This window comes from Festucalex cinctus, chromosome 16 (assembly GCF_051991245.1).
Source record: "Festucalex cinctus isolate MCC-2025b chromosome 16, RoL_Fcin_1.0, whole genome shotgun sequence".
Classification (NCBI taxonomy): domain Eukaryota; kingdom Metazoa; phylum Chordata; class Actinopteri; order Syngnathiformes; family Syngnathidae; genus Festucalex; species Festucalex cinctus.
In genome coordinates this window covers 6,225,949-6,253,506 of record NC_135426.1, presented here as the reverse complement: position 1 = coordinate 6,253,506, position 27,558 = coordinate 6,225,949, and the positions used below count along the sequence as shown (strand labels likewise).

General features: G+C 39.7%; 2 protein-coding genes across 2 annotated transcripts in view; one reads left to right on the top strand and one right to left on the bottom strand.

Moving 5' to 3' along the window:
• LOC144003081 (proton myo-inositol cotransporter-like) overlaps positions 1-1,627 on the bottom strand; it is a 55,392-nt gene extending 53,765 nt beyond the window's left edge. Inside the window, exon 1 of the mRNA XM_077498895.1 lies at positions 848-1,627. Within this exon, the coding sequence (XP_077355021.1) occupies positions 848-1,415 (568 nt within the window). The 5' untranslated portion in view covers positions 1,416-1,627. The remainder of the gene's footprint in view (positions 1-847) is intronic.
• Positions 832-23,182, top strand: muc5e (mucin 5e). Its single transcript, XM_077498886.1, has 39 exons — positions 832-1,725; positions 5,371-5,534; positions 5,655-5,699; positions 5,790-6,015; positions 7,285-7,414; positions 7,493-7,553; positions 7,637-7,719; positions 7,791-7,986; positions 8,077-8,196; positions 9,468-9,588; positions 9,654-9,789; positions 9,884-9,961; positions 10,024-10,093; positions 10,164-10,307; positions 12,320-12,466; positions 12,565-12,659; positions 12,771-12,912; positions 12,986-13,229; positions 14,151-14,191; positions 14,282-14,370; positions 14,449-14,612; positions 14,671-14,809; positions 15,984-16,088; positions 16,152-16,343; positions 16,463-16,693; positions 16,785-16,941; positions 18,267-18,371; positions 18,476-18,617; positions 18,688-18,716; positions 18,907-19,158; positions 19,232-19,432; positions 20,523-20,755; positions 20,823-21,009; positions 21,087-21,303; positions 22,248-22,406; positions 22,547-22,616; positions 22,835-22,944; positions 23,023-23,040; positions 23,145-23,182. The coding sequence occupies exons 2-35, from the start codon at positions 5,483-5,485 to the stop codon at positions 22,375-22,377; spliced, it is 4,704 nt and encodes a 1,567-aa protein (XP_077355012.1). The 5' UTR covers positions 832-1,725; positions 5,371-5,482; the 3' UTR covers positions 22,378-22,406; positions 22,547-22,616; positions 22,835-22,944; positions 23,023-23,040; positions 23,145-23,182.
• The last annotated feature ends 4,376 nt before the right edge of the window (positions 23,183-27,558 follow it).

Here is a 27,558-nt window from a genome sequence, read left to right as displayed (position 1 = left end):
TCATGTCAAAATACATATACATCTTGACCATATTTCCCTGCATTCAATCATTGTATCTTTCACGGTATCAGTGATTACTCATGAGTAGAAATACTCGTACTGGTATTGCGCTGAAAAAAATTGAGACGATATGCATTAATTAACGTAAGTGTAAATAACCTAATTTTCTAAAAACAAATTAAGACATTTTAAATGAGTGTAAATTTGTTTCTTTGACTCCTGTTTTGTTTTTTTGTTTGAAATAAACCAATAGAAAAATCCTACATGACATGATTTATTCTATCGGCATTATAACTTGATTGTATGCGGAATGTGCGCCCCCTCGTGGAGTCACAATGAAAGGATGCAGGTAAGTTTGGGGACTTGAAACAGTCAATAATAATGTTATGTTTATTAGCATAATTGTGTGTCTCTTAGCCTCTCGTCAATAACAGTGTGATATATTTTTTTAAGAGATGCATGGGGGTGCTTTGCATTTGTCAATAATGACTTCTGAGCCTCTCAATAAGCAAGCGATCAATCATTTGAGCGAGACACGGATAGGCTAAAGACTAACATGATAAGGGTTTGGGGGCCCAGAGGAAAAAGGGGGGTTGTTACTCAGGATGTCATTCAAAACTAGGACCGCCACTGCGTCATAAATATTTCTTGTTCGTCTCGTTTACTACGTAATGAAGAAGAAGAAGAAGAAGAAGAAGAATATCAATTGAATTGAATTATAATCAAGTTATGATTCATTGGATGCCTATTTTTCTTTTTCTACTGCGCACATGGGTTGGTCGATCTTGAATCAGTTGAGAACTTTTTGCAACTTAAGCACATAGGCGCAAAGAGCTTAATTTCTCACCAAGCCCCACTCCCACGACGAGCCTCCCCGCCAGCAGCACCTCTTTCCCGGGCGCGGTGCTCAGCACGACGCCGCCGACGGTGAAGAAGAAGCTGGCCAGCAGGATGCACGCCCGACGCCCGAAGAGCCCGTTGAGGAAGGCGCCGAGCAGGGCGGAGACGGCGGCCGCGGCCACCGTGCTCGAGATGAGCACCTCCTGCCACATGGCGCTCAGCTCCATCTGCCTCTTGAGCAGCAGCATGGCCCCGGAGATCACACCGGTGTCGTAGCCGAACAGGAAGCCTCCCAGGGCGGAGAAAGCGGACAGGACGTAGACGAAGCCCGGCGTGACGTCCTGCATGAACTGCTTGCGCGCGGCGCGCTCCAGGTCCCAGGTGGAGGCGGAGGAGGCCGCCGGAGCGCCGGAGGAGGAAGAGGCAGCGGCCACCTGCAGGCTGCTGACGCTGGCGCTGGACGGAGCCTTGATGAGACTCCGCTCTCCTCCATCGCTCGCTTTCCTCCAGCGCTCGCCCATCAGGTTGCTCATACTCCGCAGGTTGTAGTCATGGTCCGCCTGCTTTCGCGACATAAGGGGATGCGAAGCTGCAAAAGCTTGACTAATCCTGCACGCTCGTCTCCACTTTGGAGCGTAAAGTGTGCGGGCTGCAGCGCAGCAGCGAAGTTGCGCGCATCTCCTCCCTGTGGTCCTGATGAGAGACTTGGAGCATAAAAGGAGGAGCGGAGCGCATCACTTCGTCAGCGGCCGCGTCGGCGTGACGCAAGGATGTCTTATTTTGAACGAGTGATGCAAGAGCGGGGTGAGGGGAGGCGTGCAGGGCGTCATATGACCCTGCAAGTCTCTACGTCTGATGCCAAAATAGGAACAGCACGTGCACGGGGTAAAACTTGAAAAGTAGTCTCATTTAGGAGTCATCTCTTATGTTTTTTGCACGTTTTAACATCTACTAGAGTTTATTAACACAAATGAAACTGTTATCATTCTCGTGGATTTTATAAAACACATTTTCAAGAAATGGATATTCTCTATAAGACAAGTGTTTTTTCAATTGTGACATTATCTGGTCCAAAATGTGACAGTGCTGCCCCCTACATGTCGTAGGCTGTAAAATGTTAAAAGGATTTCAAGGGTACTGAGAATTTTATTGTGAAATCAGTTATACTTTTCACAGTAAAATGCAGTGTTCCAAAATACAGGCTCCAAAAAATACCCGCAATAAGTGATATCCGCAAAGTAATGAGCTTTATGTTTTTACATTTATTATAAATGTATAAAACTCCTCATCACACACTTTTCTCATTCAGGCATTTACATTTTCTCACATTTATATCTTATTTAAGCATTCTCAATGTTCAAACCCTCGTAAATTTTACAAAATATACATTACTGTAAAAAAATGCATGCAAAATTACACTAAAATATCTGTGAAAATATGTATTATAGTGAGGGAACACTGTATCACATTAGAATACCTGTCAGACTACTTCTGCAACCTGATTCATAAAAATGCTAATAAGTTAATTCCCTTCTAAAATGCAAATTGAACATCATTCCCCATCAATTTTCATGCCTTAATCACCTGACTACCAGCAATTCAAATTTGTTCTCTGTAGTGGAACTTTTTAAACCTGAATATCTCCCACCCAGTGCATATTGTATTAACTCATTTTGTGATCTATAGAGGACATTCAGAGCTTTCCAATGATACCAAATGTGTAGGGGTGGGGCTTTGCTGCCTTTGATTGCATCATAAAAGAAAATGGCTTCCCTCAGTGCAAGCACTTTTTAGGGAAGTTGATGTTGTTAGCATGTTTTCTATAAGATTCTTGAGGACACATTAAAGTATTGTTTGTATTGTTTTGACTGTATTTGAGCCTAGCATTTACATTTAAAAAAAAAAAAAAGTCCTCTGTAGTGGACACATCATATATAAAAATAAAACCTTTTTTTCCCAAAAATTTCTTATGCAGTATTCCAGTTACTTCACAAAGATTGGGGAATATCAAAATAAACATGATTGGACAATATTTTTTTTTCCTGGTAGTCAGGAGGATATGAAACCATCTTGTTAGACTATTCCCAGTTTCTCCTGACGTCCCCTTGGAGAGACTCTGATGAAACATATGCAACTGCTCGGTCCTCACCATTGATTCCAAGATTCAAAATGGTGCCCATGATTCCAGGAAAAAGCCTTCCTGTCCTTGTCATGCTCCCAACCCCAGCCGACATACTTAACCGTCATTATTGTCTGCCTGCTCTCATATTGATTGGACCCGACACACAGCCTACAAGTAATCTCTGCGGACATGCGGCGTGGCTATACGACTATACCGACGGATGACACAAAAGCACTCTGGAGCCAAGACAATCAGCGAGCGGTTTGCTGAGTGCGAAAATGGAGAACGGTCTGATAATGGGCCGTGATTGGACCTGCGTGGAGTGAAAAAAGCAATAATGGGAAGAGGAACTATACAATAACTACTTTTATCTGCCTCATGGTTGGGATTAAATACATTCATAATGTTTCCAACATGCTACTCTAATATACTCAACGTTATCTATAGCAGCACTTGAGAAAACACAAATGTAAGCAGAAAGAGTTGCCCATCAATAAAAATAATCTTAAAACACAAATAATAACAATGAATAAGCCATGTTAATAAAAACAAACCATGTTGCAGTTTCTCCATATGTTTGAATGGGGGGGAAAAAAAACATGCAACAGTTCCTGTCCTGATCATTAATAATTAAACATAATAAAATGAAAACATCACTAAGTAAAAGTTATGCTTTAACACAAGGAAATGCAACGTGGTATTTTAATTAGTGACTATCCTTTACCTGCATGTGGCAAGCACTTTTTGGGCCTTAAGTGACAAAAAAAACAGATGGACAATTCATGTCTAGGCAGTGTCTTTTGTTTTCTTTTTCTTATTACTATATTTTAAGCTTCAACATATTCCATACATTTAAAAACAAATATTTTCACATTCCTGATAGTTATATCGCTAATTTCTTCTACAACCTAGTAGGGATGTAACACTAATATCGTGATATTGTGATATTAAAACTGCCAGAATATCGTCGTCTTCATGTTCATAATATTTAAATGCAACACATATGTTAAAAAAAGTCAGGTGATTTCCATTTGTGCAGTTCTAGCACCCTCTGGTGGCTAGTCTTTTAGTGCAATTTAATTTTCATTAGGGATGTTTTGGCCCTTCTATGTTTAAAATCTACAATAATTGTTAGATGAAGGGGAACATAATATGCCTGTGAAGCAAGTCAATATGTGGAGAAACTCAATGTGTGTGTGCATTAACAACAACAACAACAACAACAACAACAACAACAACAACAACAACAACAACAACATAATAATAATAATAATAATAATAATAAAGTTATATATTGTGCTTTGCAATATTGTGCTTTTTTTAGGATGAGCTTATTTTTTTTTACAATACTGTGACCTTTTTTAAATATCACCCACCTCCCCACAATATCGTGATAATTATTGTATTGTGAGCTTCATATTGTGATAATATAGTATCGTGACATTTGGATATCATTACATCCCTACTACCTAGTGGATAAAAGTTGCTATTGTAGCTGTAAGCAATATCTCCTCCAGATTCCCAAACCATATCCCCCACAACTAGGATTGTTTCGAATGTCCACATCATCGGTTGCCGTAGCAACAGCTTCCAGTGTCAGAGGACTTTGCAGGGTCAGCCTCAGATCTCGTCCCGGTCAATTAGCGTACATCCAAAATCAATACTGAATGTGATTTGAATTCTATTTAGATTTGTTATTTTGAGTGGCATCCACTTGACATCTCACTTTTATTTTGAAAAAGTCCAGGCAAAAAGTAAATTTTGGCATCGCAAAGCCTCATATTCTTTTTATTGTCACAAAATAGACATTTGGAGATTTTTGTTGTCGTTTCCATCATTTTTGAGTTTCCTTATCGTTATCCTAAAATCGATTTGATAATATAATCTGTAAAAAGAGGAATGCAGAGTTCCAAAAGCTAACGAGTCACAAGTTAAACATTCTTTTCACTCTTGTGAGTGGGATGATTATGTTTGACAAACCCGGAACTTGTATTACCAGAGGACACTAAAGGAAATTTAAAAAAATGAAGCCAAGTAAATGGTGATGAACAATCAATATAAAATTTGTGTCTGAAAGTACCTTGTAGTATTACAAACACTATGTTTTATGCAGTTATCCAAACAAATTACATAAAAACAAAAGTCCCAAAGCTGCCATGGAGATTTCTGCACCGACCAACCGGGCCCCGCGGTTTGGATGAGGACCCACTTCCCTAACAGTGGCCTCATGGTTTTTTTTTTTTTTTTTTGCAACCTTGCCCTCTTGTAGTTAGATGCCGTTAATATTTGTCAACTGTAGGCATGCGAAGCCCTTTGAGACACTTTTTTGTAATTAAGGGCTATCAAAATAAACTTGACATGTAGGCCTACTCCTTCAAATAACTGTTTCCTGGTATGTTGATTGACAGGAGGCGGGCGTAACAGGGAGCAGATGCACACAAATATGCAATATAAAAACAGCATACTGGGCCGTTCTCTTGTCATCATCAGTTCTTCTGCAGTGGCGAAGTCTCATGCAACATGACTGCACAACATTGGATGCTTGTGGTCTGCCTAGCAGTGATTGCTGCAGGTACCTTATATTTCATCACTTTGGCTTTATTTAACATGCACGGTGGATAAATAATCCAAATTCACAGCCAATGACAATGGAAATGGATGCAATTTGCAGCAAATTTTCTCCCCTTTTAAGTTTTAGGGGCCGGTGAATTGGTCACGACAAGAGAAACTCAAAAATGTAAGTTGTGATTTTGCTAATTACAACATATGATAATATTTTTATTACAAGGTTATTTAATTATTATGGAATCTAACTCTGTGTGACCAGTCACTTGCAGGACCTTCGGCAGCGGCGTGGTGCAGCCATTCAACGGCTCTAGTTACTACCTGCGCTCCACCTGCCGGCTCACCCTCAGCCACTTCACGCACAACCGTGTGGAGTGCGATATAAGCGCCTGGCGGGGGAGCAACGGACTCCTGGTTCGAGTGGAGATCACTATCAATAAAATCCAAACCGTCTTGAAGGATGGGAACATTCTGGTGGCGTCGACGAGGTCTGAATGCTGAAATTTTAATCCTAATGCATGTTTATAAAATGCAGAGCTTTTCTTTTTTATTGCTCTGTTAATTTTTTTCTTGTGGTTGTTTTACAATCACAAACTAGAAATGATAAGAATAGAAAATTGCCATTAATTTCAGGACATTTTCAGGAAACATGCTATAATTGGGATATGTAGGTCTTTATTTAAAATCTCACAGTTTTTAGTATTAGTTCTATTTTTATACATATTTTTATATTTTTTATTATTGTTTAATATATATATATATATATATATATATATATATATATATATTATTTTTGTTGTCTGATGTGCAATGATGTCCCCTCTATAAACAGTCAGTGAAGATGAATTCCCCTATGGAGACCAATAAATCTAATCTAATCTAATCTAATCTAATCTAATCTAATCTAATCTAATCTAATCTAATCTAATCTAATCCGGATCGGATCAATTCAATCTAATCTAATCTAATCTAATCTAATCTAATCTAATCTAATCTAATCCGGATCGGATCAATTCAATCTAATCTAATCTAATCTAATCTAATCTAATCTAATCTAATCTAATCTAATCTAATCTAATCTAATCTAATCCGGATTGGATCAATCAAATCTAATCTAATGTAAAATACTGTAATGTAATGTAATGTAATGTAATGTAATCTAATCTAATCTAATATGGAGTATTTGTTAAGTGCGAGATCAAAAGGTCATTATTATAGGTCACATCATGTAATACATTTTAGTAAACTACAATTTTCAAACGACTGACCTTCCTTCTGTACGGACATCCAGTAAAACAAAAATAAATACATTTAAAATGAACCCCGAAATCTCACATATGATATTTATTGTCAAAAACATTTGCACTATTTTGTTGAGTTATTTTTATAAATGTAAGCTGTAGTGTCAGTTAGTTTCCGTTTTCTTAAAAAAAAAAATAAAAAATCTCATTTTTATTTTATTTTGTTAACTACGGTAAAATAGTTTTCCAATTTCAGTTTTAGTTATTTTGTTCGTTTATAACCATGAGCTTGTACTACCCGAGAAGCTTAAATATGTAAAATTTTTGAAAATTTTATCCCTCCCTAATCACTTTTTTGTGTTCTTCACATAATGCGATGTGAACTCAACCAAGTGACGCATGCGTCTGGGTTTGATGAGCTAGAGAAAAGAGGATGATGAGGGGGAGGAGCTCACCTTGCTACAACACACACAGCAAACCGCACCCACTAATGCTTCTGCATGTTTCTGCTGACAGTGTCCACCTTCCCTATGGCCACACCTACCAGCATATCTTCCAGTATGGCATATACACCCGGCTGAGGAGCACGCTACTTCCTCTGACCGTCACCTGGCACAGCGTACCTGGAGGAATAGACACGCTTTGGGTGAGATGAACCATCCATGATGACAGCACATTATTTTCAGATGAATGTCACAATGCCACCACTTTCGGATTTGTTAAGGTGGAGATGGAGCAGTTACCCGCAGACATGAGTGGACTATGTGGAAAACACAACATTTCCAGTTAAAGCAAAATCTCCTTCATGATATGTTGGTGCTTTAAGAGTTCAAATGAACACGTGTCATGTTTTGTTTGATCTTGTCAGGCAATATGCAGCAGCTGATTATTGACAATGTGCACCAAGATGAGACATGTCAAACCAGGGATCCGGCTGCAGTTGAGAGCGCCGTAAGTCAAGCACAATATATGCACTGTCTGGACACAATAATCATAGTTGTTTGTATTTTTGATAACCGCAGAAATGCAGAGTGTTTATGTCCTACTTGTTGGATTGCCTGAAAGTGGAGGGCCTTCATTATATTCGACTGTGCGAGGAGAACATGTATCTCCACGAGGAAAACGCGCACGTTGGCTGCGCATTCTTCAAGGAGCTCGTCCACCACTGTGGGAATGACCGTCATACTTGGGGCGTATGGAGAGACGTTGCCCATTGTGGTAGGTTGTTTTTCCAAAGCCGACCTCAAAACTGTGTTTTTTTTGTTTTTTTTACTTGATGGGATCGTTTGTTACTCCATCAATGCAAAGCGGAACCAACATGTCCTGGAGACCTCAGGTATGAAGAACTGGGCACTGCGTTTGTCCCCAGCTGTTCAAACCCCAAAACCTCTGACCAGGAGCTCGTCAACTCTTGTGTCTGCCCAGAAGGTAAGGAGGCAACAAGACTACAATATACTGCTAAAAAAAAATAAGAAAAAAATAAAAAAAATGAAGGAACAAACTTTTCCCTTCCGTGTATATGCTATATATATATGTACTCCTAAAAACAACAACAATTAATTTTTTTTAAATTAATTTTTTAATTATTTTTTTAGCAGCTATCTATGTATGTATGTATGTATGTATGTATGTATGTATGTATCTATCTATCTATCTATCTATCTATCTATCCCCCCCCTCTCTCTCTCTCTCTCTCTCTCTCTCTCTCTCTCGATTAAATATTTTTTTTATCATAACTAATTGTGTAACTTCAATAGTTAACTCACGATTAATTGCAAATTTTATATCTGCTCTAAATGTTCAATAAAATGTACAATAAAATATTTGTTTTCTAAATTTTTTTAGAAAGTTGTTTGCCTTTTCAGCGGAAGTATCAGCTAGCTGGCTGCAGTGCGTCGGTTAGCGTTCTACAGGGCGCCGCGCAGTGATACGAACGAATAGAAAAGTAGTGGCTGGCGGTAATGGCGTCTGACTTTATTCAGAAAAGAGTATTGTGATGGAAATGTATCACGCTTTTGAAAACAAATAGTTTTTAGAGGAAAAACGCTTTATTTCCGAGACCCCAGCCAGCTTGCTGGACTATTTTCCTCTCGTCCAACGCCAAACCAGAACTGGTGTCACCGAACGCTGTCAGGGGTAAGTCAGTGCTGATCGCACACACGGGAGGTGAGGATCAAATTGAGATTCATGTTAAAAAAGCCGAACGATCCCTTTAACATAAAAGTGAGAAAAAAAAGTTAAACTAAAAGAAATGTGTCTTGTCTGCATCTTTTAGTCATTGACACAGTAATTTCATAATAATGCATGCAATTGCATTAAAAAAAAAAAAAAAAAAAAAAGATGTACCGTACTGTAAAAAAACGAGTATATTGATTTGTGTTGAGGTCATATTTCTGCCACTAGATGGCATAATTGCATTTGTAAGAGCTATCTAATCTTTAACATGAAGTAACTTGTGAAATTCTGCACGTTTTTAAATTGTAAAATACAAATTGACCCCTGTCTCCACAAGTATATGCATTATTATTAAATTTATTACTCCTAAATTTTGATGTGGACGTGAATACTGCTTTGCTACTGAAATTCACACAGTACAGACTTTCCAAGTAAGGGGTGGTCATTAATCGTGCATCTCTGGAAGTTTGCTGGAAATGGTCCATAGTGTGCAGGCCCACTAATATCATCATTTCATTTTATAGGTCTGGTGTTAAACGATCACGCTGACGGTTTCCAGTGCATCCCCGTGTCCAGCTGCCCTTGCAACTTTGCTGGCATGAGCTACCCCACTGGGCACACACGCAGCACCAAATGCCAGACATGGTAAAGTCAGAATTTGCGGGCATGTAATATGCACAAGAACGTTTGATATTCTACTTTCTGGACAGCGTGTGTGATGGCGGAAAGTGGAATTGTTCTCGCGACAACTGCCCGGCCAGATGTGTCATCGAAGGGCCATCCGTGACGACATATGATGGAAAGGAATATGTTGTCCCTGGTGGATGCACATATGTAGCCTCTAAAGCAAGTTGTTTTTGTTGTTGTTGTTTTTAATGTTTACTTTTTCATCCATTTCAAACAACTCAAATGTCACTTTACATCTTTTGATCGCCTGCAGGGTGAAAACTGGTCGCTACTGATTGAGTTCTCGGAAAAAGGAGGCTTTTTGAAAGCTATTGTTCTCACACTTTTTCAGGTAAAAACTGAGCATTTGATGAGTCACCTTGAAAAAATCCTTGAAAGCGCTTGAAATTGCAGGACATGTACACGTTTGCGGAAAACACGGTGCGTTTCGGAGCGGAGGAGGTGACCGAGATTCATCAGTCTGGTAAGTCCAAAACGGCATTATGCTGCTTTGTTATAACTAAGTATGACTCAGCAAATCACTCACCGTTCAGATCACGCCACTGCTTTCTGGCAATCGTCCACATACGTGCACGTGAGCACATCCTGGGGTGCGGAGATCCAGGTGCAGATGTGGCCCGAGATGCAGCTCTACGTGACGCCACCTGCTGACCACACAGAGCAGCAAACGCTATCAGGCAAGAGGGCACTCTTGTGTTTTATATTTGAAAAAGCTACAAGAAAGACCCACTTTTATTGCTTGGCTTTTAGTTCTGTGTGTGGTCCTCTGGGTCTTTTTGTGTTTTCTTTCAACTTAATTTAATTTTTTTTAATGTATTTTTAATGTTTTTTTTTGTTTTGTTTGTTTGTTTGTTTTCCTTATCGGATTTTAGTATTTTCTTGACTTTGTTTTGTTTTTTGTTTTTTAGTGTGCAGATCAATGTGCATCACTTTGGAAACTTGTGTATAAAATGTGCAATAGAAATAATGTGGATTGGACATTTGTAGTAAATATCTAATTTTCAGGGCAATTCGGTGAAATTGGGTTGGATGGTACCTAATGTCAGAGTAAGTACATAAGTGGAAGTACATATACTTTACTTGTAAAAGAAGTCCCGTTTTTGTTATGTTCTGGGGTTGGATCCCAAAAATGCAGACACAAATCCGATTTTAACTATTTATTCACATTGAGAGGCGTGGAACAAACTTGACTAGACAAGAAACAACGAGAGTTGCACAGAGGAACAGAGGTAATAATCCGACAAAAACACACATTTCTCAGACAGCTTATAGACAGTGAATCGATCTGATTGATTGTGGCTAGACATGTGGGTAACAGGGCTGACATGGAATTATCTGATTGGCTGTTGACCAGATAAATGTTATGGATTGTCTGGGTTGGAACCCCGGAATGCAGAGATGGCAACAAGTAGTAGAAAACGAGTAACAGTTTATTTTGCTGAGGTCAGGCAAAAACCCAAACAAAAAACCCAGGAGGCAGGCAATCAGGCAGGGAGAGGGTGGGCTGGCTGCAGAATCTTGATGAAGTAGAGCATGGGATGGAATTCTCTGGCGCAGACCAGGCTTCTTATTGAGGACGGTTGAGGATCTAATTGAGCCCAGGTGTGTCCTTTCATGCCAGCCACACCCGCCTGACCTGCCGAGAGAAAACAAAACAAAACAAAGACCTGCCATGCACAAAACCCAATCATGACAATAAAGAGATTAAAGGTTCCTGACATCACATAGCTTCTGACATCACATAGCGAATTACCAGTTGAAACTACATGCCGATTACATCAGTTCAAAATAGATACTTGACCTCACGGTCATGACCCAAACATAACCCTTGCATGACCCCAGGCATGACAGTAAACATAACCCTTACATGACCTTAGTCACAGTAAGCATAATCCTTGCAAGACCCAAACATAACCCTGTCATGCCCTTGCATACCCAAACATAACCCTGTCATGACCCAGTCATGACAGTTTTGAATTCCTGTTTACGGAAGTAAAAACTTGAAAATACCTGCAAAGTCTGAAGTACAAAGTATTTGTACTTTGCTACGTTGAACCACTGCCTAATGTTATGGCCAGGGTTATTATAGTTTTGGAATTTTTCATTTTTGATTATTTTTTATTTCGTTGAGTTTTGTTTTTTAAATTGAGTTAGTTTTAATTAGTTTTAAGGGTGGTTCTGTTAGTTTTTTATTAGTTTTAGTTCTTTAATGAATGCTTAGTTTTAAAATATGTTAATTGTTATAATTGTGCACAATATTAAAAAAAATAAAAAAATAAAAAACACCATGGAAGCGGCGTAATCTGAAGGTGCTGTCACTTCTGTGTGACACACATCATTATTCCGGTTTATATCAAAATTAATCTACTAAAAAAAAAAAAAAAAAAAAAAAAAAAAAATCACATTTAAAATCATCCCCAAAGGCTCATGCATTAAATTAACTACCAATGACTAAAACGAAGGATAATTTTTCTATAATTATAGTTGGTTTTAGTTAGTTTTGTTAACATAAAATGTAGTTTCAGTTACTTTTCGATTTTTTTTAAACATTTTCGTTTTTATTTAAATTTGTTAACTTTTTTTTAACTTTAGTTTTGTTTTTTCGTTAGACTTAGTTAACTAAAATAACCTTGGTATAATGGCCGACAGCAGTTTTTCATTGTAATGACAGTCTGTTTGCCTTCTGAAGGCCTCTGTGGAAATGCTAACATGGACACCACGGATGACTTCACTGCCAGCAACGGGATCGTTGAGAACTCTGCGCAAATGCTTGCACAGTCGTGGAGCGTGGGTCGTTGTGAACACGGCCCCGACCAATGCATCAACGCAAACCACGGTATACCAAAACCTTTAGTTACATACATGTCAAATTATAACATAAATATCAGAATACTTTTTTTTAATATGACTTCTTTACATTTCTTCCCATTGAAGAATATTTTGCCGATGAAAATTGCGCCGTGTTGACGGATCCGAGCGGCGTATTTGCAAAATGCCATGCGTACGTGCCGGTCGCCAAGTACCACAAGGTATTGTATACTCACCGCACACTTCAGTACCCGCATAATGAGATCCAATATGAGAGGGGAGCACTTCTCAGTCGGATAGTTGGTGAGGATAACATGAAATATTCTTCTCAGGCTTGCATCCAGCGAACATGTACCTGTGTTACCACGGCGATGAGTTTACAAGAGTGTCTATGTGTCGCTTTGGGTAATTACGCTAAAGCCTGTGCCGACATCGGTGTGCCGGTAGGTGACTGGAGGCCGACTGCTAACTGCAGTAAGTTGACCTTTGACATGTATCATTTTAGTATGAAGAACTGTACGCAATACAAATGTTTTGAATCTCCTAGATGTGACCTGTGAGAAGAACCAGGAATTCTCCTACGACACGCGCGCTTGCAACCGCACATGTCGCTCCCTGTTGGGCCCCGACCCCCGCTGCCGGCCGGGCGACGGCCCGGTGGACGGATGCGGCTGTCCAGAAGGCACTCACCTCGACGTAGGAGGCAGATGCACATCCAAGGCGGAGTGCCAGTGTCACCACCGAGGCGCTGCATTGCCACCGGGGCCCGTTGTAATGGATGGGAGACATTGGTAAACTGTTATTATCATTGAGGGAATGGTTTTGTTTGAACTATTTATGATTGGATCCACGATGCTACACAGTCGTGTTAATCTTGTCTGCCATTTTTAAATTTAGTCTCAGTTTTAGTCTAATTTCAGTCACGCTTGTTAGTTTTTTATCCCAGTTAGTCAACCCATACCATTTTCATTTAGTCCAATTTTAGTCGACAAAAAATCTAGAATTTTAGCCTTTATTTTAGTCCAAGAAAACATAATTATTAAATATTCATCTAGTTTTAGTCAACAAAAACTGTCAACATTTTAGTCTATTTTTTTTTCAGGATTTGTAAGCAGTTTATATTGAACCTTTTCCGATCTAAAACTATTTCACATCAAATTTTCTCATCTTTTTGATGAAAAACAACTTGACACACAATTACAGTGGCGACTATGGCTCTGTGCTATAAGCTAGTAAGTTAGCCAGCATTAGTTAGCAGTTACGTTAACATTATTGTTGGAACATTGGATTAATGTATTTTTATTTTTTTTAACATTTCACCATGAATCCACCTCCTATGTCCCATGTGTTTTGCTACGTGTCACATGACAGTGTCACAAACGTGACAGATTAGCCGATACAAGATTTTACAAAATCATACAAATTTTCGTCTCGTTTTTGTTCATGAACTAAAATGTCCATATATTTTAGTCCATTTTTTATTAAGTGAAGGACATTTTCGTCTCGTCTTCATTCGTCGACGAAAATGCAGACTGATTTAATCCCAGTTATTCTTTATTAACGAGGGTTTTAGTCTAGTCTAGTCTAGTCTAGTTTTAGTCCGGTGAAAAATGTGTTGGAGAATTTATTTTTGTTCAGTTTTTGTTGATGAAATTAACACTACTACACAGTAAAAGCACTCTTTTACTCTAATCATTGTTTTTCTTTTAAAGCATATGTGCAGATGGAGCATTAAGATGTTCTCAGGACTGTGGTAAGCATGTAGCTTATCTTAAAAAGAAAAACATATCTAAAAAGTGTACAGTACAGTAAACTAAAAATGAGCTTGACTGTTTTGCTTTAGGTTGCAGCAATGGGAAAATATGTGTCCACTGTTCAGAGCAAGCAGTTCAAACATCTCAAAAAACGTGTGGCAGCCTCAGCAAACCGATGGTAGGACAACAGACGTGTGACTTTTTTTTTTCTTCCCCCCAACCCATGCAGCATATTTCTTCCTTGACTTTCTGTTAGCATCTCCGGAGTGGCAACGGGAGCTGCGAGAGTGGCTGTTACTGCCCGCGTGACGAGTATGAAGATCACAACGGAAACTGCGTGCCACTTGAGAACTGCACATGCGTGTACAGTGGGGAAGTGTTCAGTGTGGGACAGACAGTGAAAAGCAAGTGTAAAACCTGGTAAGTGTGGCATCTGTACGTTCCTTTCGAGAATTTCCTGACTTTAGCTTCGTTGCAGCACCTGTAACCGAGGTCAGTGGCAGTGCAAAGACAAGCCCTGTTCTGAGAAGTGTCAACTATTTGGCAACGGACAAGTTCAGACATTCGATTCCAAATGGTATCGCTTTGACGGACACTGTCAATACACTCTTGTGGAGGTAAGGCAGGAATCATATTTGTAACTCATTCAAACCCAAAAACGTGTAAATATGTTTTAATACTATGTCATACACTCCCAAAAACGTATTCATATTTGGGGTTTCAGGCGATTAAATTTTTTAATCGCAGTTAATCGCATGACTTCAATAGTTAACTCACAATTAAGCACAAATTTTATGTTCAAAATGTACAATAAAATATTTTTTTCTTAGTTTTCATACTCTTGTTAACATAAAAGTGGAAAAAAAAGTTAAACTAATGGAAATATGGCTGCATCATTTTGTCATATACAGAAATTTCATAATAATTGTTATAAAGATGTACTGTACTGTAAAAAAAAAATAGTGTGATATTGATTTCTGTTAAGGTCATTTTTCCACTAGATAGCATAATTGCATTTGTTAGATGGTGACAGCTCAGTGCATTTTGCTTTTCATATTAGCTGTCTAATCTTTAACATAAGGTAACTTGGGAAATTCTGTACATTTCTAAAATTATAAAATACAACTTGACCCCAGTCTCCACAAACATGCATGATATTTAAAATTATTACTGCTAAATTTTGAAGTGGACGAATTTTCTGCATTGTGACTGGCTTTCCAAGTAAGGAGTGGTCATTAATTGCACGTTTAAAAAAAAAAAAGTGGCTTTAAAGAAAATTTAAATTAACTCATAATAAATGCACTATTTTTGACACCCTTAAGTTATTTATTTTTTTTAACTGTTGATTTTTTTTCTACGCAAGTGCATACAAAAGGCTTTGGTGCAGCTTCTGACATGAAGCGGTGGCTTAAAGGAATGGTAGTTATTACAAAAAACAGCCAGCAGGTGGCAGCAGAGTGTAAGAGATCATCCCGGGCCATGTTGCAACAAGCTCTTTTTGTCAGTGTTTTCACCAGGAATGTGAATATTTATGAAACCTTTTAACGCTTATTGCTGCAAAATGAAAACAGATATAAATCCCCGGCCACCGCCCCACCCACCATTTAATAAGAGACTTTAATTTCTCTTTTGGTATGTTTCATGTTTTCTAGCAATAGAAAACAATATTCTGTGGGCCTTAAAAAATCTGTCAAAATCCAGTAAAAGAGCGAAGGGGGTTGCTTCTGTGAAAATGGCTGCGAGGGAATGAGTTTTAAAATGCTTCTTTTAAAAACTTACTTTTCCTTCAAGGATGACTGCGGAACTGGAAACGGCAGCTTCTCTGTCCGAGTGGAGCGTGTGCCGTGTTGCGACGAGGCACTCGCCTGTTCCCGCACGGTCACTCTGGAGCTAAAGGTGAACCTCTTCTTCATGATAAAAATTAAAGCAGGAACATTAACCAGGTGAATCCCATGTCAGGGCCAAGTCACGTTGACGCTGAGCGACATGGCGGTGACGGGGACCCTCCACCGGGCTTCATCCTATGAGGGTTCTCTTTACACTGCACACACCATGGGACTCTACATGGTGGTCTCGGTGCCAAGCAGAGCGCTGACTCTGATCTGGGACAGACACACCCACATCACCGTGGAACTGACATCTCTTTGGAGAGTGAGTTAGGAAGATAAAAAGTGGTTGGTTGGTAAAAATAAAGTACTGTGGCGACCAAGCCCTGCCGCGAATATCGAAAAAAATGTGTTTAGTTGTCTTTTGACCCGTTTGTCCCACAGAACAGAGTATGTGGCCTCTGTGGAAACTTTGACGCCAATGAGATGAATGACCCTCAAATGAGTCAATCTGCAGTGATGGCAAGCCCTCAGTTATGGAAGACGGCCGAGCCTCCGTGCTCCGAAGCGACCGCTGACGTATTCCCGTGCCAACGCAACTCCTACTGCTTTGCCTGGGCCCAACGGCGCTGCATGATCTTGACGGGCGACACCTTCAGAGACTGCCACCTCAAGGTAAGGATGCCGATTCATCGGCTCGGCACCTCCATTGCCTCATGGCTTCAGAAAAAATCCCTTCCCTGCGGCTGTGGATCCAAACTTTCAGGTGGATCCGGAGCCGTACTATCACAGTTGTGTGGAGGAGGCGTGTTCCTGTGAATTTGAAGGTAAATTTCTGGGCTTCTGCACGGCCGTGGCGGCCTATGCGGCGGCCTGCGCTGACAGGGACGTCTGCGTGAAATGGAGAACGCCGGATTTGTGTCGTGAGTTGTCATTTGTCCTTGATAAAACTTCACTTTACAGCAACACACCAGATACATTATTGTACCTTAAGTTTGGGGAGGCTACCCGTCGTCTTTTTTTTGTTTTGTTTTTTTTGTTTAACTGAATACAGTACTCACCTATTCTCTGTTTTTTTTTTTTTTGCTCAAGTCAAGTGCATGTAGAATATAGAAATATAACATTGGCATGGACAACTAAATTTCCCCTTACGGGGATTAATAAAGTATCTATATCTATCTATCTATCTATCTATCTATCTATCTATCTATCTATCTATCTATCTATCTGTCTGTCTGTCTGATCCCTAGCACCATCTAGTGGTGAACTAATAATCCATTCATTTTAAAAAACGACTTTTTGTCAATAGTGTGCAAAAAAAATGTTGTATCGCATATATATATATATATATATATATATATATAGATCTGGAACCGTTTGAGGCGAAAGTAAACAACCAAAATAGCTGATAGTGGTAAATTGCTTTTTATTTTGGTTGTTAAAACTCATTTTTGACCCCCAGCAAACTTACCTTCTCGTACTTTAGCTTCAGTTATGGTTTTTATCTTATTTCATAAGTATTCCATACAGTTCAGTCGTTCACAGTATAATTTCATGCCGGGAGATAGTGGCATACTGTCACGTACGTTGCATTACGTGAAGTTATGTTGAACATTTATGAATGAAGAAAGCTATCTAGTTTTATACTTGAGTAAATTGTGTTTTACCATTCACGGTCTGTGTTTCCAAAGGGGAAACCATTGTAGAGTGACGTCACTTGTAGTCGTGAAATTTCCGAGTTCAAAGGGGCGTTCCCGTACACACTTCCTGGTTTGAACTTGGGAAGTCCAACTTCTGGTCATCCTCGAATGCAGCATAACTCCCGTGCTTCTGCCCTGTCACTTGTCACTTTCTTCTTTGCTCTCTCAAGCTTTTACAAACTTATTTTTTTTTGCTACCTCCTCCTTCTAGCCGCTCGTTAGCCACTCCAGCCTATAACTCCGGCTAAATCCGACTAGCCGCTCTTGTTAGCTGCTCCGAGATGCTCATCTGCTCATGCAAAATTAAGAATTGGTGGTTTCAGCTTGTGAAATGTGGTCTCTCTGAGCCACCGTAGTGTGTGTGTGCTCCTACGTGCTTTGAATGCTATTCTTTGACCACCAGATGGTGCTAAGGACTACAAACTGGATCTTTAACATCTATGATGAAGTGAGCGGGGGAGCTTCATTTAGTCATTTCAGTGTTCTAAGAACATCAGTAGATATATATGAGAAACTCAAGCTAGGATTGTGTTTATTTACAAACTTAGCTGTCTACTGTGATTACTACAACAAGAAGGACGAGTGCACTTGGCACTACGAAGCCTGCGGTCACCAACAAACATGCAGCGGCCAGTCTTCCCGAAAACTGGAAGGTTTGTTTACTCACAAAGTTGAAATGATAGATACAAATGTAAGAATGAAGTTTTGATTGAGATATAATTCCCTGCACAAACCAATGTCGTTGTGCGTGTGACAGGTTGTTATCCCAGGTGTCCTGAAGAGGCTCCACACTACGATGAAAATATCGGCGAATGTAGCAATTTGAGAAACTGCACCTGCTACTTTAATGACATGATCATCCAGCCGGGGTCTGTGGTGTTGATATATACAACCGAATGGTAAGTCTCATTCAGTTACATTTAGCGTATTTCTAATCACAACTTGCTTTAACTTTCTGCTGCTTTTCAGCTCTTGTATAAATGGAGAAATCGTTTGTGGTAAGTTCTGATTATATATATATATATATATATATATATATATATATATATATATATATATATATATATATATATATATATATATATACACATATGCAGTGATTCCCAACCACTGTGCCACAGCAGGTTGGGAAACCCTTAACTCAGTTGGGCTTTTTGTGGCATCTGATTTTGTAATATGCTTTCACAGAAGACGTTCCACCACGGCCCACCACCACAGTAGTGACGCCCACTTCCAATACGCCAGTTTATACCGTGAAGCAGTCGACTACTACTTCAACTTCAACGACAGAAGGGACAACTTGGGTTACACAACCCACTGACCATCCAGAACCAACAGCATGGTCAACCACAGTGACAAGTTCAACCACTGACATTCCGACAACCAATGATCCGCCAACAACGACACCGCTGACAACCTCGCCGGGCACCACAATCAAAGGTTGCACATCATTCCTTCCGTACAATAGACAACATTTCCCATTTCTCATTACCTCGACTCTGCATTCGATCAGACTGCGAGTGTGTCGACCGGCTGCAGAAGAAACGCTGGCCGTGCGGCGAGACGTGGACCGAAGACTGCTTCCACAAGGACTGCACTGGCGGAAAGATTGCGTTGACTCCGGTAGTTTGTCCCGAAAGTGAAATTCCCAACTGCCCCAGAGGGCGAGCCGTGAGGATCTCGGATGGATGCTGTGAAAAGTGGACATGTGACTGTAAGTATTTTTTGCCAAATCAGAGCATTCCAGTCGCGATCGATTCAATGACGTGAGAATGACAAAGAACCATATTCGACATCAATGTGTGTCCAAGTCTTTTGGAAGTGACTGGAATCAAGGGAAGAACATCGCTCAAGTCAACTGGTTATCTTTGTCTCTTTGATAATGCTCAGTGTGACCAGTGACAATGTCATTGTCAATATGTATCTGCTGTTTTTTTTTTTTTTTTTGGTTTTGTTGTCTGTGAAATTAAACTCTTTCGTCACTATTTGGGAAAAATAGTTGCGAAAGGTACCAAAGTAATTCCCTTGGACGGTTTTACTCACTGTTAAAAATGTCTGTAGAATTAATTAGAATTTCTGTAAAATCGTGACATACAAAACTGTAAATACAAAATCAATGAATGATTGTTTATTTTACATTCATATGTTGTCATTTAAAATTTATATACTGTAGATCTAATTATCATAATTTATCAGCGCACTTTTTAAAAAAAAATTATGTTGTTTTTACAGGGAAAAAAAGTGGCAGCTCTGGTTACCAGAATAATTCTGTAAAATAAAATTTTTAAAAAAGTGCAAATATAAGGAACTTTATCGAACAACTTGTATATTATATATCCTAAAACTTTAAAATGTAAATGTGTAGATTCAACACAAACAGTTCTTTACTGATAAATATATAAAAACAGGTGGCATGGCTCAGTGGTAGAAGGGTCGTCTTGCAATCCTGAGATTGTTGGTTCGATCCTAGTGCAGTGTGACTATGTCAAAAATCTATGCGCAAGATAATGAAACTCCAGTTGTTCCTGATACTGTGTAGTCAAAATGCAAAACACTTTGAGGGCCTTGTAAGGTAGGAAAGCGCTATACGAATGAAGTAGCGTTTACCAAGAACATGCTGCTTTTATATTATTTTGTTCTGTAAAATTCACATGCAGATTTTTATCAATATTTTTTGTTGTTGTTGTTTTTTTACAGAATTTCTCTAGCAACCATAGCTGCCAGTTTTATTCCGGAAATTGATTTTTATTTTTTTTTACAGTGTAAACCATGTAAACTACAGCACGTGTTCCTCCACCTTTTAGGCGTCTGCGAACTCTACGGAGACCCGCACTACGTCTCTTTCCAAGGCGTACCTTTCAACTTCCTGGATGAGTGTAGCTACATCCTGATGGAAGAGATGTTGCCGCGTCATCGCCTGACCATCGCTGTGGCCAACTTTGACTGCAACCTCTCCGGCTCCTGCGCCAAAGGCATCATCCTGCACTACGGCAACAACACCGCTCGGCTCACCGTCACGACCTCGTCGGCGGTCGAGGTAGGATGGTGTCACATCGTCCACCGTTTGACAATATTATCTGACGATGGGGTGACATGTGTCACAGGCTAGCTTGAACAATGTGACCATTGAGCCGCCGTTTGAAGAGCACGGTTTCAGGTTTGAGACCACAAAGTACGAGGTGTCAGTGCACCTACCACACATGCGCTCTTCCGTCTCGCTCACGCCGTTCTACACCGTGGTGGTCCGTTTGGCCATGGAGTACTTCGACATGAACACCCAGGGACAATGTGGTGCGTTGACATGGAAAGCGGTGCGCGTCGATGTTCTCAGTTGTCAGACTGTGTCTCCTGTGTTTGATCTTTTCTAGGTGTGTGTGGTGGAGCATCCTGCATCCGACGAGGGGGGCAGATCGAGAGTGATGACTGCTGTGACAAGACGGCCTACGACTGGGTGTACGCGGATCCAACAAGACCAGCTTGTGCTTCTGAACGGCGGGACGTCCCATGTTACTCGGGGACAACCAGCTTTCCCACTCGCCCAACGCCCTGCCCTGAAAGCTGGTTGTGCCAGCTTTTGGATCACCAGTAAGTTCCATATACAGCAACACCTTGACTGCCCCAACAAAGTTGATTATTTTATAAATTCTATTGTAAATATTTTCCTTCTCCTTGGTGGATAACAAAATATAATTGAAAAGCACTGAATGATGTACAGATGTGCATTCTGACGTGATTTTATTTTCTGCTTTTTTTGTGCCATTATTTTTGCCATAATTCTTTTTTCCAACTATATGGGTCCAAAGTGAAAAAATATTATTTATTATTTATTTTATTTTACTTTATCATATATATATATATATATATATATATATATATATATATATATATATATATATATATATAAAGATTATTTTTATTATTATATATTATTATATTATATTTTTTATTTTATTTATTATTGTTTTTTATTATTATTATTATTATTATTATTATTATTAACATTATTATTATTATTAACATTTATTTATTTTTATCAATTACAGTTTTGTTTAAATTTATCACCATCTTCATTTAATATTTTGGGCTATTTTTTTTTCCTTCAAAATGTAATTTACAGCAGGTACCTTTTTTTTTTTTTTTTATCTACATATGTGGAATACTGCAATTGGCTGGCAACCAGTTCAGGGTTTACCCCGCCTACTGCCCGAAGCCAGCTGGGCTAGGCTCCAGCAGCCCCACGACCCTTGTAAGGAGCAAGCGGTTCAGAAAATGGATTGATGGATGGATGGAAATGTGGAATACATTTTAACTGAATAATAATTGTAGTCCTATATTTAAGCAGAATGTTAAGTTCAAACTGTGCATAAAGTTGCAAAGGCTTATAAAACGAAATTTACCTACATTGATGGATTGGTTTAACGGTGTGGGTGAACCTAACCCTAATTTATAAACTTAAGAAAAACCTGAATACAGCAAATCCCTGGAACGTTCCATGATTAATTTGTACCTATTCTACCTTGTTTGTTTAGCGTGTTTGAAAGCTGTAAACAGCAGGTGAATTTGGAGCTTCTGAAGAAGAACTGCGAGTTTGACACGTGCAGGCGCACAGATTTCGCATGTTCCTCCCTGGCAATGCCGGGATGCTGGCATCTGTGTTGAATGGAGAATTCTCACCAATGGATCGTGTGGTATGTTCAAAATATCCCACCGACTCTGCGACACGTGATTTAAATTATACACCCAAAGAACAAAGTAATATATCGCAAATGAAATGACTTCAACCGTACAGTTGACGGTTATCTATTTATTTATATATATTTTTTAACAGATGTGAAATGTCCAAAAGGTTTTGTTCATGGAGAATGCCGTAATAAGATGGATGACTTCTGTTATGGAGGGTTTGTAGAGCATTTATGTTCACTACTTTCTATCTGGATATATACAAGTACGCAAGTGCTGACATGTCTGGTCCTATTTAGCACGTATAGTATGCGTTAGAGGTGACATAAGCACTCACACACTAAAGCTTTAGAGACTTGAGTAATGATTCAACAGTGAAATTGACTGACTTTAAGGACAAAGGTAACAATGGATTCTTCTGTTTTTGTCTATGGAGGGTCCTTCATAAAGGGGCGCCTCTCAAGAGCAGCAGCGCTGGGTGCTTCTGCCCAGAGGGCCAGTTCAGGGCAGGAAACCACATAGATGCCTGCGTAAGCGACTGTTTATGTGAGTAGTGGTGAACGTGGAACGAAAATAGTCATCAAATGGGGGGTCATCGTTCATCTTTTTCTGTCTTTTCGACAGTTTGCAAAGGATCGCTCGGTGAGCCCAGGCTGGTAAAGTTCTCTCTGATAATAAAATGTGCATACTTCAGGCTTCCGATTGGGTTCACAAGGATTTTCAATTTGCAATGATCTGTTTTCCAGCCCGGTGAAGAGTGGCAGTCCAACTGCTACGTGTGCACATGTAACAGTCAAACTCGGACAGAGGAGTGTCGCCGCAAACCTGTGCAGACGCCGCAATGTGGTCCCAATGAACAACTGGTGACCAGATGCTGCGGTGATCAGACTTGCGGTAAGGCTCATTTGAATGACCTCCGCCAGATGTTTTGAAGTGGAATTCTCTACTTGACTTATCACTGTTATTAAAAAATGATTATTTTTTTTTCAGTTGAGAAGACATGCAGTTACAACGGCACGACTTTGAAGGTATGTCCCAAGTAAATTTTGCATTTATTTGGACAATTGCACAACATGACGTTGTGTGTCGTTGTTTTGAGGTGGGGGACCGATGGAAATCCGGTGATGATCCATGTTTGTCATTCAGCTGCACTAGCGACGGCATTCGAATGGAGACCAAAGTCTGTAATGGTGAAGCTTGTCTTGAGGTATAACTGCTCTCAAACATTGCATCGACGCATCTTGGAAGGAAATGCCACATTTACAGTAGCCTATGACAATCCAAATGTCATTTTTTTGGAGATATAAATAATATACCTTTCCCATTCTCTTATACTAGTGTGTGAGGATCACTAAAACATTTGCAATGAAATTTAGACCAATAAATGTTCAATGTCTTTGTGTGTGTGCTTGTTTTTCAGGAAGACAGAATATGGGATGAGCAACACTGCTGTTTTACATGTAAGAAATAATGAATATGAATATATATATATATATATATATATATATATATATATATATATATATATATATATATATATATATAAACAAAACGGAAAAAAACATATAAATACGTCTTTGGGACACATAAAACATTAAAACATTTAAAATAGAACGTATTTATACATTTTTGGCAACAAATAAGTTAAATTAGTGTTATGTTCTGGTCTGTTGGATCTGGGGTTCTGGGGGTTGGATCCCAAAAACACAGACACAAATAAGATTTTAACTCTTTAGTCACAATTCTCAGACTGGCTTATATAGACAGCGAATCGATCTGATTGGTTGTGGCTAGACATGTGGGTAACAGGACTGATGTGGAATTATCTGATTGGCTGTTGACCAGATAAAGAGTTTAAAGATTCCTGACCTGCGATTGGCTGGCAACCATTTCAGGGTGTACCCCGCCTACTGCCCAAAGCCAGCTGAGATAGGCTCCAGCACCCTCCGCGATCCTTGTGAGGAATAAGCGGTCAAGAAAATGGATGGATGGAAGATTCCTTACATCCCATAGCTTCTAACATCCCATAGCTTCTAACATCACATAGCGTCTTACCAATCAAAACTAAATACTGACTACATCAGTTCAAAACAGACACTTGACCTCACGATCATGACCCAAACATAACCCTTGCATGACCCTAGTCATGATAGTACCCCACCCTCAAAGAACGCCTCCTGGCGGACCCCTAGGTATATGACCCTAGTCATGACAGTAAACATAACCCTTGCATGACCCTGGTCACGACAGTAAGCATAACCCTTGCATGACCCTAGTCATGACAGTAAACATAACCCTTGCATGACCCTGGTCACGACAGTAAGCGTAACCCTTGCATGACCCTAGTCATGACAGTAAACATAACCCTTGCATGACCCTAGTCATGACAGTAAGCATAACACTTGCATGACCCTAGTCATGACAAATAGTTGTTGATTAATTTGATAATTGATTACTTGTTGATTAATCAAATCATTTTGACAGCTCTAAGTGACATTAATGAATCAAAGTCATGATATTTCACAGTATGATTGATCAAATTGAACAATTCCAGGTAAGCAGAAATGCGCTCCAAGGGTGACCAGTATAAACGTCACCGTGGATGACTGCACCACAAGCGTGGAGATCCCGGTGTGTCAGGGCCAGTGCGTGTCTGAATCAAGGTAGAAAGACCAATGGTCTCCATTCATATTTGACTTTCAGGACACGGAATGAGGCGTTGGGGGGTGTGGGAATCCCATCAAAAAATATGTATACATCCTTGGATAATTACTGTCCATGTGATAACAGGGTGTTGCTGGAGGGGGACCTACAGGTGGAGCAGATGTGGAGATACTGCAAGGAGCTGAGCTCCGAGAGGAGATCTGTGACTCTGCAATGCTCGAATCTGACGAGCAAACGTTTTGCCTACAAGCACATCACTAGCTGTGGATGCCATGCTTAGAAAAAAAAAGAAAGAAAGAAACTTTTTGACATTTTAATTGAGTTTGATTTTGAAATGTATTTTCTGTCTATTCAGTCAATAAATCATTTCGTGATCAGAGTGATCGATTGGTTCATTAAAGTTCAAATGTGCTGCAGTCCAAGAAGTTGGTGTTTATCCTTCTAGATTATTTTCCAAAATCGTTTAGCCCCAGCAAGAAGACTACACTCTAAAAATAGATTGGTTAAAAAAATAAAATTAAATAAAATTAATAAATAAACTGGCGGCACGGTAGTCGAGTGGTTAGCACGTCCGCTTCCCAGTTCTGAGGTCTCCGGTTCGAGTCCAGGCTCAGACCTTCCTGGGTGGAGTTTGCATGTTCTCCCCGTGCCCGCGTGGGTCTTCTCCGGGTACTCCGGTCTCCTCCCACATTCCAAAGACATGCATGGCAGGTTAATTGGGCGCTCCGAATTGTCCCTAGGTGTGCGTGTGAGTGTGGATGGTTGTTCGTCTCTGTGTGCCCTGCGATTGGTTGGCAACCAGTCCAGGGTGTCCCCCGCCTACTGCCCAGAGCCAGCTGAGATAGGCGCCAGCAGCCCCTGCGACCCTTGTGAGGAATAAGCGGTCAAGAAAATGGATGGATGGATAATAAATAAACTACCAATCTAGTAAGGGATGGAATGATATTCAAACATCACGATATATTATCACGATATGAAGGTCACGATACGATAATTATCACGATATTGTGGGGGGTGTTGGCGATATTTAAAAAAGATCACAATATTGTAAAAAAAGAAAAGAAAAAAGAGAGCTCATACTTTAAAAAAAAAAAAGCACAATATTGTGCTTTTGTGCATAACAGCAATGCATATAAACCACCTACAATCTCTAATAATATTGAGGCACTTACTTGGTAATGCAAGCACACATTGATCGCTTCACAAGCAAATTAGGTTCCCCTTCATCTGACAATTAGCCTAGATTCTAAACATAGAAGGCCAAAACATCCCAAATGAAAATTAAATTGCACGAATAAACTATCCACTAGAGGGTGCTAGAACTGCACAAATGGAAATCAACCTGACTTTTTTAACAGAAGTGTGCCTTTTAAATATTGTGAACATGACACCGACGATATTGTGGGAGTTTTAATATCACGATATCACGATATTTCCCTGATCGTGACATCCCTACAATCTAGTAGGTTAAGATCATATTGGCTTGATTAACCAATAGATTGGTCAGACATTGACGGGTGGTTACGGGCATAACAATTTTATTGGTTAGCTAAACAACCAATGAAATTGGTTACAATAGAAAGTAAGTCTAGATAGATCACTTGGAAATATGTTTATTGTATTCTAATGTATTTATTAATTATTATTATTAGTGTTGTTCCGATACCGTTTTTTAGCTCCTGATACCGATACCCAGCTTTGCAGTATCGGCCGATATCAATACCATACCGATACTTAAGTTTTTTTTTCCTCAACATCAAAAAGCTGTCCTGCCATTGGTTCAGAGCATTCAAGGGCCAATAGGATATTTTAGATCAGCATGCAGTGAACATGTGTTAAGGTTCCGGTGCGACCGGAGAGTGGATCCCAGAATCACAGAACACAGAGGAGTAAGCGAGAGGTTTTATTCACAAAAACACGTGAATATGAACATAAAGCGCTGGACACAGCCAGGAAAAAGGTTAACAAAAAGTGCTTGCAAATTGCAAGGAGGGAAATTAACACAACACAAAAAGACCCGAAGGCTACAAACCGCAAACACAAGAAAGCAACAACTTACTATAGCTATGAAACACGCCACATAAAAGTGGGAACAAAAAGAGACGTAGCAAAACTTACGTAGATGAAAATCGAGAATCTTGGACTATAATCATTAGCGAAGGCGAAAAACAGTAGAAACACTAGACGATGGCTGTGAGCAGACGGAGCAACGACCCGACAGTGGCTGCAAGGAGTCCCAGTCCTTATGAAGGCCTAATAGGTGATGCCCTGCAGGTGTGGTGCAGGGGACACGGCCCTCTCACGAATCAGGCACTGTGAGACAAGGAAAACAAACTGAGAGCCCAGCAACATGACAACATGTCACATATCAGTGAATGTCGTGCACCAGCAAGACACAAGATGCTGCATCCAAAATTATATATTAGCGCTGGAATTAATGTTATCGGCATGTTACTTGTGAGTAGTCACCGATACCGATACCACTGTTTTAAGGCA

Coding starts and splice junctions, on each gene's coding strand:
- muc5e (XM_077498886.1), top strand. CDS start 5,483: ATGACTGCACAACATTGGATGCTTGTGGTCTGCCTAGCAGTGATTGCT. Junction 12,467..12,564: donor ATGCATCAACGCAAACCACG/GTATACCAAAAC, acceptor TTCCCATTGAAG/AATATTTTGCCGATGAAAAT. Junction 21,010..21,086: donor GAACACCCAGGGACAATGTG/GTGCGTTGACAT, acceptor GATCTTTTCTAG/GTGTGTGTGGTGGAGCATCC.